This window comes from Bombus flavifrons, chromosome 11 (genome assembly GCF_040668555.2).
Source record: "Bombus flavifrons isolate JBK064 chromosome 11, iyBomFlav1_principal, whole genome shotgun sequence".
Taxonomy (NCBI): Eukaryota; Metazoa; Arthropoda; class Insecta; order Hymenoptera; family Apidae; genus Bombus; species Bombus flavifrons.
This window is the reverse complement of record NC_138452.1, coordinates 2,641,167-2,654,733: the sequence shown is the minus strand read 5'-3', so window position 1 is coordinate 2,654,733 and position 13,567 is coordinate 2,641,167. Positions and strand designations below refer to the sequence as shown.

Here is a 13,567-nt window from a genome sequence, read left to right as displayed (position 1 = left end):
TGTGCATCGACATTTTCTAATTGTACAGTGACACGGACCGATAATAACAAGACTTGATGTAATTGCTATTAATTTTCTTCAACGTAAGACGATACTTCATCACTCATTAAAATAATCGCTTTGCTAACTTAAACCTCCTACTGTTTAATGTTTTTACTTTCAATAAAAATAATTGTATAGCTTCTAAATGATTAAGTTGTTACATACCTAAACAATTCAGATATTACGAATCATTACTTCCATTATCTATTTCTTTAATGGCAGGATAATTAAAATGCGATAAGGTATCACGCGAAACTAAAACGAAAACCATACACGAGCATCCGCCACGCATTAATTAAACTCAATTTATACCTGTTCCGCTTATAACTCCACTTAGTCTTCTTTTCTACTCTCGTGAAAATGATTTCCCTTCTGCCCGGTTGCCATTTTCGTTGTTCGCCGAGCGAGTTACGACAAACCTCGATGGATACGCCACGATGTTTCTTTCTTCGTTTAATAAGCACTCGCATTAGCAGTGCATGAAGCAGAATAATTAGAAAGCCATATTCTCGAAGACGCGTTGCTCAGACTTTATTAGTACAGGTAAAGATGCAACCCGCGCCTTCACTATTATGCAAGATGTCATTTTTGCTCGTATCATAGTTGATCTAGCCGTTCGTCTATTGAACGGAACTCGTCTGTCCGATTCAAATCAACCGAAGATAAATCATCCGGTTATAATGCGATAAATGGGTGTTCGATCGTAAAAAATTCAAAGCGAAGTTATGTTTCTGATATTTTATGTTGCCTCTTGAATGATATCATAGATATTATTACTCAACGTTTACCATTCATGAATAATTATGAATCTTCTTAAAAATACAAATATGTATTAGATATTTAAAAGATTTGAAGGGTACCATTGACTCACAATCACTCGCGAAAGAACTTGAGCCCTTATCTTGTCGTGTTTCAATTCGTATGCTATTGGAATTTCAAAAATATTTCAATGACATACATAATGTATTCATACAAATTTTCTATAAAGTTTCTATAAAGTTTTCTATATATTTGTAAAAGTTTTAATGTGATATTTTCATGAGCCATCGTAGTTTCGAATCTTCTTTCGAGAATCTTTTGTCGGTGTGAACGGTGAACCGAGTAACCAAATGCAGCTGTAGGCAGTTCTAGCTATTACGACACAATTTTGCACCTCGAGCCGCGCGAACTGCTGACCCATAGGAAACTGTTGTCATATTGGTTTCTCATTAGAACCGAAGACGTTCTAGACGTACAGTTTGCTACTTTCCCTAGGTGCAAATAAAACGTTGATGGGGCTACTAAGATGTGGCTAATTGTTTGCACTATTCATCCTTGCACCTGAATATCTTTTAAAGCTTTGCTAGTATTAATCATAGAATTTCTCGCTAGCCCGACATAATTACTTCCACGCTATGGAGGTTGCATAATGTAAATTAATGGAACGTTATAAATCAGAAAGTTAGAACGGTTATTAAACTATTTTAATAAATAATAATAATGAAACATCATTCATTATGTTCTTTAAGTTAAACCTCTTGACACAAGCGGCTCGATATACATTAAATATTTCACCAGATGCTACCTATATTATCTTCTTTTCTACAGCAACAATGTTGTATAAGAAATTTCTCAAGTCACGAATATCCCCAGAGGTTAAGGAGGCTCGATTTCGCAACCTCACCGACAAGGATTGATCGTACTAAAAGTACAGAAATTGTACTAAAAAGAAAATATGATTTTTGTTCCCAAAGTACTGCAGAGGAAAGTTTGTCTATGCAAAATGTCGCGAACAAAAATTATAACCGATCTTCTAATTACTTAAAAATAATCATGAATGGCAAACGTGTTTCTTTACATAAATTATAGTACTTCTAAGAATTACGAAGGATATTGTTGAAATCCTTGCTGAAGTCAAGGACTAGTTCATTAGCAGTATCCGAGAAGAGTGAAACGAAAGCGTGAGACCTCAAAATTTCTCAAGAAACGGTAACCTTGCGATCTGTATCGGTTGTTCCGCAAATCTAGCCGTGACACCACTTATACATCAGCAGCCTTTCACATACTGACGAAAGAGATTCTCTCCCCATAGCCCGCGCGATCCTCCTATATAAATTATACGCCTAAAGGTCACTGGACGTTTCTTCGAGCTAGAACCATCATTCGTAGCGGCGCTCACGATGTCGTAAACGGATAAGACGGTTTTAAATTTCTGGGCAACGAAGCTTCCATCAGCATTCTCTGATTTATGACGCTTATTCAATCAACGAAATATAATTACGTCGGATGGTAGCATTATTATGATCCGATCGAATTAATTCGAAACATTCAATAGTTTATTGCAAAGATGCATACATACAAAATATGACGATAAACACTTTTCAACGATGTAAAATCACGCGGTCAAATGGTCATACTCCTCGCATAAGATATTGACTGTGTTAAAAACAGCTAATAAATAACGTACGCTATTTTAAGTATAAAACTAATTAACGAGAGAAGGAAGATAAGAGTCGCGACGTGAATTAGAATAGTGAAGTTAAATGCGCACGTGTGAAGTTTATCATATGATGGTTGGTTAAACTCAGAAACAGAAAATATTAGGGTTAGAAAGCATCTTCAGCCTGGATAGGGCATTGATCAAAAATTCCAAATGACAGGTTTTGGAGATTAAGTACATAATGATCAATGACATGCTGAATGCTGTATCTCGCATGAACGAACCTTTCACGATCACTAGTGTATCACACAAGATGTATCGTAGTCGAGACAGGTTATGTAAGTTCTTGGTTAAGGCGTGAGATAATCCCACGAAGACAATCTTCGATATATCATGGCCAATTGCGTGGCCTATGACCTAATACATATATTTCGAATTCATTCAGGTTAATAATTGAGATCATTATTGTACATTTATGTGTAAGATGTTTGACTTATATGAAAGATAATAATAACATGTATTTTCTGATTCAGCGAATCTTGTGGATTGCCACAATAGTGGCAGTGCTCTCCACATACCATGCGCAAGCATCGAGTGAGAAGAGCAAAAGGGCGATAGCAAGCAATGGAGGCTATATCTATGAGCCACCAAATGAAATATTCACGCTACCCCCGAGGTAAGAATTGATTGCAAAATTTTGTGTAAAACATTGTACGATCATTTACATAATTACTCGAACAAATGTACACACAAGTAGCTTTAACATTTTGGCTACAGTAGTCAGTTATACAAATTTTCTACAGACCAACGTCGAGACCATCGACAGCAGTGACTCATGGATATCCAACATCGCATGCATCATCAAGCACACTGCGTCCTGTAACAACGGCACCATATACCTATCCAACACCACAAAAAGTCACAACGTCACGCACACCATCTTATCCTTATCCAACTCCATCACAGTAAGAGAATTGATCGAAAATTCATCTTAGAACATGGTGCTATTATTCTAGATATAATTTTGATATGAATTTAAATCATAATGTATACACTACAATTATCTCACAGACCGACAAAAAGCCCACCATCAAAGACTACAGGATATTATTACGAAACACCTAGTAGGCCATATACGCCACCTCAGACAACATCATATGTTCCACCAAGGACTGATCGTCCTGCAACAACACCAGGATTTTCACCTCGGCCGACTTCACCACCGCAGTAAGCATTTGTAGAAACTTGAATTTAGAAAATTGTAAAGAACTTGATATTATTAGACTGATGAAAGTATAATTTGTAAGACAACTTTTAATAAAATCATCATTTATGAATACACTTTCTTCCAGAAGGCCAACGATAAGAACATCTCCAGGGTATAATTATCCAACACCTGAAAATCCATTTACGCTGCCGCCTCAACGACCGTCTCCACGCCCTCAACCACCCAGAACCCCAGCACCACCTCCGCCTTTCCCACCACAAACACCAAGACCTCCATCTCCTCCGCAGCCACCACGACCTCCAACTCCACCACCATATGTACCTCCATCTCCTCCACAACCACCAAGACCTCCAACGCCACCACCATATGTACCTCCAACCCTTCCACCACGACCTCCAACACCATCGCCATATGTACCACCATCTCCTCCGCAACCACCGCGACCACCGACGCCACCGCCGTATGTGCCACCATCTCCACCACAAACACCAAGAACACCACCAACTGGTTACACTTATAAAACACCATCACACACATTTACATATCCACCTCCTACACCATCACGGCCTTCAACACAACCACCAAGAACACCACCGCCTGGACCACCATCAACTGGTTACACTTATCAAACACCATCACACCCATTTACACATCCACCGCCAAGACCTCCAACACAACCACCAAGAACACCACCACCTAGACCACAGACACCTTATTTGCCTCCGACACCACAACCTCCAAAAACACCAGCACCGCCACCACCTTTTCCTCCGCAACCACCACAAACTCCAAGACCTCCTTTACCTCCGCAGCCTCCTCAACCTCCAAGGCCACCTTCTCCACCACGACCACCCGTGACACCACCACCTTTCCCACCGCAACCACCACAAACACCAAGACCACCTTCACCCCCACGGCCGCCTCAAACTCCAAGACCACCTGCTACATCTGCACCGGGCTATCTGCCTCCCGTACCACCTACACCTCCACCAAGACCACCGCTTCCGCCACAGCCACCAAGACCACCAACTCCACCACCATATATACCTCCATCTCCACCACAGCCACCAAGACCTCCGACTCCACCACCATATGTACCTCCATCTCCACCACAGCCACCAAGACCTCCGACTCCACCACCATATGTACCTCCATCCCCTCCACAACCACCACGACCACCAACTCCACCACCATATGTACCTCCAACTCCACCACCCAGGCCTCCAACCCCACAACCATATTTACCCCCATCTCCTCCACAGCCACCAAGACCTCCAACTCCACCACCATATGTACCTCCATCTCCTCCGCAACCACCAAGACCACCAACTCCACCACCATATGTACCTCCAACTCCACCACCTAGGCCTCCAACTCCGCCACCTAGGCCTCCAACTCCGCCACCTAGGCCTCCAACCCCACAACCATATTTACCCCCATCTCCTCCACAGCCACCAAAACCTCCAACTCCACCACCATATGTACCTCCATCTCCACCACAGCCACCAAGACCTCCGACTCCACCACCATATTTACCTCCATCCCCTCCACAACCACCACGACCACCAACTCCACCACCATATGTACCTCCAACTCCGCCACCTAGGCCTCCAACTCCACAACCATATTTACCCCCATCTCCTCCACAACCGCCAAAACCTCCAACTCCACCACCATATGTACCTCCATCTCCACCACAGCCACCAAGACCTCCGACTCCACCACCATATGTACCTCCATCCCCTCCACAACCACCACGACCACCAACTCCACCACCATATGTACCTCCAACTCCACCACCCAGGCCTCCAACCCCACAACCATATTTACCCCCATCTCCTCCACAGCCACCAAGACCTCCAACTCCATCACCATATGTACCTCCATCTCCTCCACAACCACCAAGACCACCAACTCCACCACCATATGTACCTCCAACTCCACCACCTAGGCCCCCAACCCCACAACCATATTTACCCCCATCTCCTCCACAGCCGCCAAAACCTCCAACTCCTCCACAACCACCAAAGCCTCCAACTCCTCCACAACCACCAAAGCCTCCAACTCCACCGCCATACCTTCCTCCAACAAAGACTACACCACCGCCTTACCCTAAACCATCAACGCATGGCGGCTCGTACTTACCTCCAGACGATCAGACTACTTCAAGGACTACTCCAAGATATACCACTGCCCACACAACACCAAGTCCATTCCCACCAACACATAGAACTCCATTTACTACCTTGTCCACATCTAGTACACCTTATCATCCAACAGTACCAAGTACGCGACCTCCGCCATACCTCCCACCCTCTTCTCCCACTACGCCACGTGTTACGGTAACTCCACCACCTCCACCAACTCCAATTTACACTCTCGTACCAACATCGACTATCTATACTGCCCCACCAACTGGTAGACCAGCTCCACCACCAACTTTACCACCAACCACGAAGAGGCCTATTGGTTATTTCTACGATGTACCAGAGAATCCACTGGAATTACCACCCTTCGTTCGATGAGGACGGGCAATGCTTTGCCCTCTTTTTTGTAATTTTTAAATGTATAGTATACAAAGCTATTTATGGATCACCATAGAAAATGATAAGCAATCTGTAATCGAAAAATGGGTGAAAACGATATGACAGGTTTGCTGTATATATTATATCCAGTAGCTTGTACTATATACGTTTAACTAGAATGCTAATTATTGTAAGTGTAACGAACGCTTCGAACAAAGTCGTAAAGTAGTTTACAATGAAATGATTGGAATAATAATAATTGATTTAAAAAGCTGATGATGCTGTGTTACATTTGTGTAAGAAAAATACAGTGAATATAAGATAAAATGGATGCACATAACTTTGTACATCTGACACACGCATATTACAAAAGAAATAAAAAATTTATATAAAAAATGGCTGTCGTATTGTGTTTCATTTCAGAAAATTAAAATATATAGAAGATAGAAACCAGTCGTAACATATGATAAATACTTCTGTCATATTACTTGATCGTTTCGATGTAACATTTTCGAAAGATGGAAAGTGAGGTACACCTGATTTGCCAGAGGGTCTTGAGAATCACCTTTTCGCCTACGACATCCTCTTCTCTCGTGAATATTAACTCATGATTATGAAATGCATTCGAGAATTCAGAATAACGCGGCTGGCTTGAACAAACACTATAAATCGAAAATAGCTTGCTGTTGCAATCAATCGAGAGTTATTTTACATCACAACAAGGAACGGTAATTACAGTGACTTTCCTTCCGCGTGAACCATGACGGAATGACGATAATAGTTGATTTGCTTAACCAGCCAGCATGACACCGTGACATTGGCATTCTCTTGCAGTATCGTGCAATAATATTTGACTCGAATCTCCTTGCGTAGTAAGTAGTCCATAACCTATCTCCTACTACCATAACAAGCCTCCCCCACGAACAAAGAAATTTTCTACGTTCATGATAGAATTCAAACAGTGAAAACTCCTTTGCGAGAAATGAGTGCTCGTTAGTTGTATATGGAACTTCGAAAGAATACCGTCTCGTGTTCTTGCGACACAGGATTGCAAAACTATTTGTTATTAGAAATTTTTAAACAATACTTCGATTGTTTGATTGAAAATCGTGCCTATTTTAATTACCATTTCGATTGTTGTATCGTTGATATTGGAATACTAATATTTTTTAAAATCTTCTTGTTATGCTTTATTTATATTTTTATTATGTCCACTTTATGTTGATAAAGATCGTAATCATGTGGTAAAAAATTTCCTGAGTGTGCGAAAGATCGGCCGATCCATCTCGAAAATGTCATGCGAATAATCAAAAGATGCTGGAAACAGGAAGAAGAACTGTAATTAATACGTCTCAGCTTGGACTTTATTCCGATCACGGTGATCGATACTATAGAAGTCGATACAGTTCTATTACGAGGAAATTTGTAATTGGAGTTATGGTGGTAGTGGCAGTGGCATTAGTAAGTATCCAACCGTAGTACCAATAAAAATCTTTTCAGTACTTAGTTCTCTCGTCGACCCTCTTAACTATTTCACATGTGAAATTTTATTAACTGACTTAAACATGAATATATTTATTTTTTATAAATAAATAAATATCAATAAATAATATTTTTAATAAATAAATATACTCCCAATATAGTCCCATTTTTAGTATATTAGATTTCCTTTGCAAAAGCAACAGAAGAAATGTCTTATTGCTAAGATTATTATGTTGAAGATTATTAATAATTGAAGAAAAGAATTTTTTCCACAGTCCAAATAACATTCATTCCTGAAAGAATTAATGTCTCTAAATTTTTACCATCAATCATTTTTCTTTGTTTCCTCTTTTCAAAAAAATGTTGCATCCTCAATTGAACGAGTTATCGTATAAACTCAAAGATTATAACACGATCTATTAGCATTACATATACTCGCTATGCAAACAGTAGCACACTGCTCACCTATATATCGTGTTATTTGCTTTAAAGAGTACTGGTTTCTTTTACGCGGTCTCCTTACAAAAGCTATTCATCTCACAAGGAATCGTTTCGTGTACCTATTGCCACATCGAGTAAGTTCAATGACTCAGCCCGCGTGATCGAGAAACATTACGTATCGATCATTAACAGTGCATTACGTTCTACCGCGTTCAAACGCTACTGTCTGCATAGCTGTAACACTTACGATGATTTTTTAATGAGTACCAAACTATGCGCGAACGATATATCAATTAATAGTACTTAATGCATTCATACCAGGAATTGGATTCATTGTAACGTAAGAAATGTGATTTTCTAATTGTTTTAATAGAAAGTTGATTTTCATGTTTTTATTTAATTCGAAATTTGTTTTATAATTAGATTATGAATGTTTATGCATTCATAAGTGCATTTAAAAATGCAAAAATCTAAAAAATAATTATTAGAATATTTAGTGGGTAAAACAAATTCCTATTTAGTTTCATTTCTTTAGTTATGTTTATACAAGTTTGGAATTGCATAAACATCCGCGATCTCTTTATAACTGATTCAAAATGTGATTAATTGTAAAATTAAAGCAACCTGACAGAAAGTAAGCGTTTAACTTTGCAATAACAAACGTTTCGTTAAAAGTAAAGTTTTTGTCACTCGGCGACTTAATGAGACGCCATTGTGGAGAACAATAAGCGCAATTACACTTCGCGAGTTTTCTCCCATGATTAATGCAACAGGTACAGGTAGCAAAGTTAAAAATCACAATTTCACCGTGAATCTCGCCGCAACAGATTCGCATGCATGGCGAACCAAGCGTCTCAAAGAAGATTTCTGCGTGCTTCACATATAGGGCGTTAACTGTGTTTTGACACGAATTAACGTGCGCCTTCGCGAGAATGGTTCCCGTTTAGGTTTAATGTATAAACGATATCTAGTGAAGAAATGTCTTTTCTTGCGAACAGGATACCAGTTCGATTTGAATTGAGAAGTGCACTTTCCAATACCTTCTGTGTTGGAAAAAATCTAAAATTAATTTCACGAAATAAAATCAAATATTATTTAGTACACTATGAAAATATGCTTTATATGTTTACAACAAGTTGAGAAAAATGAATTAATTAAAATTTAGTACAAATTAATCTTGACAATTTTATTCTTTCTCCTATTATAGGTCGGCATATTTTTATACGACTTCACATCCGCTTCATCAGTGAACAGCAAACTGAATCAGGAAACAAAGCATATGTACATCTTGCAAAATGCTCTTAAGAAACCTTCGAACTTTACGAAAAAATTGTTTAACTCGACTGTTCCGCCAGAAATGAATAGAACCAGTTCCATTTACATTCAAGATCGTTTAGACAATGATGGGAATCTGTTCCTTTACGATGAAACGACCGATCAGAAAGTAACTGACGCAGAATTTAAGTCTCAGAACCTGAATAACTTCAAGCTAAGGAAAAGAGTGCTGAAATCGGTGGAGAACAAGGTGGACGAGTCGGCAGAAGGGAAACAATTGTTCGACAATCATGCAATTGTTTATCGTGTGAGACAAAGGTAAAATATTGTCTACGTTACTCTTTATTGAAATAAGTGACTGTATCGTGGCTTTTTCTGTAACCTGACAATATAAATATGTAATGAAAATGTTCGATACGATTTCTCAAGTCATCAAAGACGTCATAAACGAACTAATATTTATAGAGTTTCGCTTCAATCGTTAGGAACGAAGTCGAGGATTTTAATACGGCGTTACACAACGCTTACAAAACCCGTAACTGGGTTTTAAATGTCCGTTAAGTATTTATAATCGTCACATTTTTTCCTTCGTTTAAAAGTTAATGAGCACCCTCTGTAACGTACGCACACACACGATTCGTATTCGTTGGAAATGTACATGAACTGATTATCTCAGTTTCATTATATCGGTGTTCTCTGCCTGTGCCTCAAGCCGGCAATAAATCAACATTACAGCCTACAGTATGTAAATCCTTAAGAAACACTTTCTACTCTTCAGCAACACTTCTTCTTCCCTTCTTCCCTCTATTATCACTCACTTTGTTCTTACTTAATACGCATTACGTACACCAACATAGGATCATAAGTACTAATGAATAAAAATTTCAATCTCATTTATATATTACAAATCTTTTATTTCATTCGGCATAAATCTCTAGAATTGAAATTTGAGAACTAATTGGTGGAAAAAAAGTGTCTGTGTGAAAAATATTTTTAAATACACTTAAACAGGCACAAGTACCCAGAGTTGGAAGAAGATGGAAGTTCAGAGGAGAATCGACCTCTTCCTTTTCATTGGGAATTGAAGACACCACAACCAACTGCCTTTAAACGTCCAAGATACCCTCAACTCACCCAGTACAGATATCCATACGCCTCTAGAAATATTCAGGATATCATCAAATATCTGACAAACGACGCTGACTTATCAAATAGAGGCATCAAGTTCACTGGCGTGTACGTGAATCCAAAGAAATACGATTTGTATCCTGGAGTAGGGGAGATGATGTCCAACAGCGATAGGTCGGAAGAAGATGAAACTCCACCTTATTCGCTAAACGAAGATCCGTTTTATCAGTACAAACCCAAACATCCGGCGGACGTGAATTTATTGGCCACGTCCAATGTCAGGTCTGTAGAAAAAGAATCTACGTATCATTGGTGGTTGGAAACTTGGTAAGCCATTCTTGGTAAGCCAAACTTGGAACCATTCTAGTGGCAGAATTTTTAAAATAGGGCACGCATGTTGGAAATTATTGATTATTTACACACTTACAGATTGACAGAGGAGCGAGTAGAGTATGTCGTTTGCCTTTGTACCGTTCAGCTATTTTTCCAACTATATATAGTATATACTGAAAAATCTGTTCGCTGAACGTAAATTTAATAATAAAATTATTTAACTATCGTAGTTGGACATCGATTTAAATATATTACAATAATTTCTTTAGCACAAACTATTGCATGTAAATAAAAAATATTATAGTATATTAAAAAATATTATACTTCTGAAAATATTGCACTTAGAAAATATTAAAATGCAACAAACTCTCTGGAATAAAAATGTTCTTAAATATGGAAAAGTGAAATCAGTTCGATTTTTCAGATTTTCACCGACAGGTCTTCACAGATACAACTACGATGCTTACGGACGGCCATCTAATTATTATAAACCGACGTCGATTGAAACCATGTATGAAAATCCAGCTTCCTATCCGAGTAATTATGGAAAGAAGCGGAAACCGCAGCCGTTCAGTGTTATGTTGGACATTTATCCCATCACCGACATTGCAGAGCAAAATAAAAAGACAAACAGGCCGAAACAAGTGCCTATGGACGATTACGAACTGCGAAGACCGATTCAATATAACAGAGGGCCGAGGTTTCATTCTCCACTCCCGCAATCATTGACGGGAATGTCTACTCACAATCAGGCAATGACCGACGAAGAAGAAAGACAGCAGATGATATTCCATTTGAATCTATATCCAAGGAAAAAAAGCAAGATGAGCAGGTGAAATTTTAAAATACATAAAACAAGTTGATATCCATGTTGCGTTCTTTCAATGATATTAGATCCGGTTGTGTTTCTTATTCTTAACAAACTTCTTAAGTTTGAGGAAAACATGGAAGAATCGTTATTGTATGTTATTTGCGTGATTTCCCGTTTTAAATATACACTAAAGTATCTTTTGAAAAATGAAAAGTCCTTTCCCTTGTTCAAACAAGAATAGGATTTGGACATAGAAACTTGAGAACCGCACCAAGATTAGACACTACAAATTCATTTTTTTTTAAGACAGCTTATTCTAGTCAAAATAGAAAATTTATTGACGTGCCAGAAATACGATATTTTTCTTAACTAGTAATATTAAAGTACAAAATAAATTATATTTAATTTTGCTCAAAATGAAACATAAATAACATTTCCACATTTCCGGCTCGACGATTACGTAAAAATTTCTGTGTGCAAATTTTCCACCCACGGTGTCTACGTTCTTGTATCGAAGACGATCTTCCTTACTTTCGATTACATAAGACTCGAGGATCGCTTTCGCGAATCCACCTAGATTTATTCGCAATCGACGAAACGCGATTTCCCTGTAAACCATATCGTCCGATGGATCGTGGAATCGTTACAATGGCGATCGTGCTTCGTTCTACGTTGGATTTATCTGCAGAATTGTCGGGAAGATCGGTAAATTCATGCGGAGAACTTTCACCGAACGTGCGACGTCGATAGGTGAAAAAATCTTGTCGAAACTGTTCGACGGCTCGTTAGAGACGACCACGTGAAATGTCATCGACTAAATTCAAGGTATAAACGATCAATTCGAAAATTATTCGTCGTAAATTCTCTTCAACGATCCTTACAAGATCGCCTCCTAAAATATATGCATTAATGTATTTTATTAACTGCGAAAAACGAAGTGACATCAGTTAATATATTGTCAGGCAACGAGGATAAGAGTTATTAATGCTATAATGTAAAAATAACAGTTAACTAAAATAAAGAAGCATTGTTTGAAAACATTTTTTGAAAAATTTAAATGAAAATTATTCTATTTCTAACTACTACATTATATATTTTTAAGTATAATTATTGTAATAGCATTGTAAAAACAATACTTAAGCTTTATCCTTTGGTTTTAGGTACGATATTATTCACAGATCGGAATCCATGGCACCAGAAGATCGACAACAATTCGTGGATAAAGTATGGTCACCTTTAGAAACGATAGCCAAACATTTAGTTGTAGAACAATCAAAATTCATCGATCAGGATAATGAAAGATCTAATCTTGCTGCCACGCGATATCAAGAAACTTTTCTCGATAACAAAGACGAAGTAAAAAGATTACAGAAGACAAACGATTTTTCAAGATTAAGTGAGAACGAAAACCCGGACGAAACCATCACTGTACCACCTAACCATAAATCAAGCATAGAGGAAGATTACGCTAGTACCGAAAAGTATGAGTTCGAGGCTCAGAAAATTGTGGGAACTACCACGGAGAGTGAATCGAATGACTGTAATACGACTGTCATTTCGAACGAAACCAAAATCAATAAAACTGAAACTATCGATAATTCAAAGGACATTGACACCGTTGAAGGATTTAAACAATTCAACGACAGTGTCTCTTAAAGAGACTGCAAGAAGAAACATACATTTCCGAGAAAGAAAAATAATAAATATTAAAAAGGATATGGTTGGTCAAGGTAACTGCGTAATTGTAATAGAAAATTGTCTAAAATCACGCAACAAATACATTAGTGTTCTTTTCTTCTAAATATATTACGATTTCTAATTATATCCTCGAATGTAATTATAGATGTTGTCTGAACTAGACAATCATCAATCTCCTTGAGATT

At 38.3% G+C, this 13,567-nt stretch overlaps 2 protein-coding genes across 2 annotated transcripts; both read left to right on the top strand.

The window, feature by feature from the left end:
* Window positions 1–2,702: 2,702 nt before the first annotated feature.
* On the top strand, window positions 2,703–6,563 carry LOC138185143 (uncharacterized). The gene is made up of 6 exons (XM_069123850.1): window positions 2,703–2,818; window positions 2,907–3,137; window positions 3,265–3,426; window positions 3,533–3,688; window positions 3,814–5,729; window positions 5,790–6,563. The coding sequence occupies exons 1-6, from the start codon at window positions 2,703–2,705 to the stop codon at window positions 6,212–6,214; spliced, it is 3,006 nt and encodes a 1,001-aa protein (XP_068979951.1). The 3' UTR covers window positions 6,215–6,563.
* Window positions 6,564–7,528: 965 nt separating this feature from the next.
* LOC138184779 (uncharacterized) lies at window positions 7,529–13,564 on the top strand. The gene is made up of 5 exons (XM_069123072.1): window positions 7,529–7,675; window positions 9,345–9,730; window positions 10,424–10,822; window positions 11,298–11,705; window positions 12,845–13,564. Exons 1-5 carry the CDS (start codon window positions 7,529–7,531, stop codon window positions 13,338–13,340), a joined length of 1,836 nt encoding a protein of 611 aa, XP_068979173.1. The 3' UTR covers window positions 13,341–13,564.
* The last annotated feature ends 3 nt before the right edge of the window (window positions 13,565–13,567 follow it).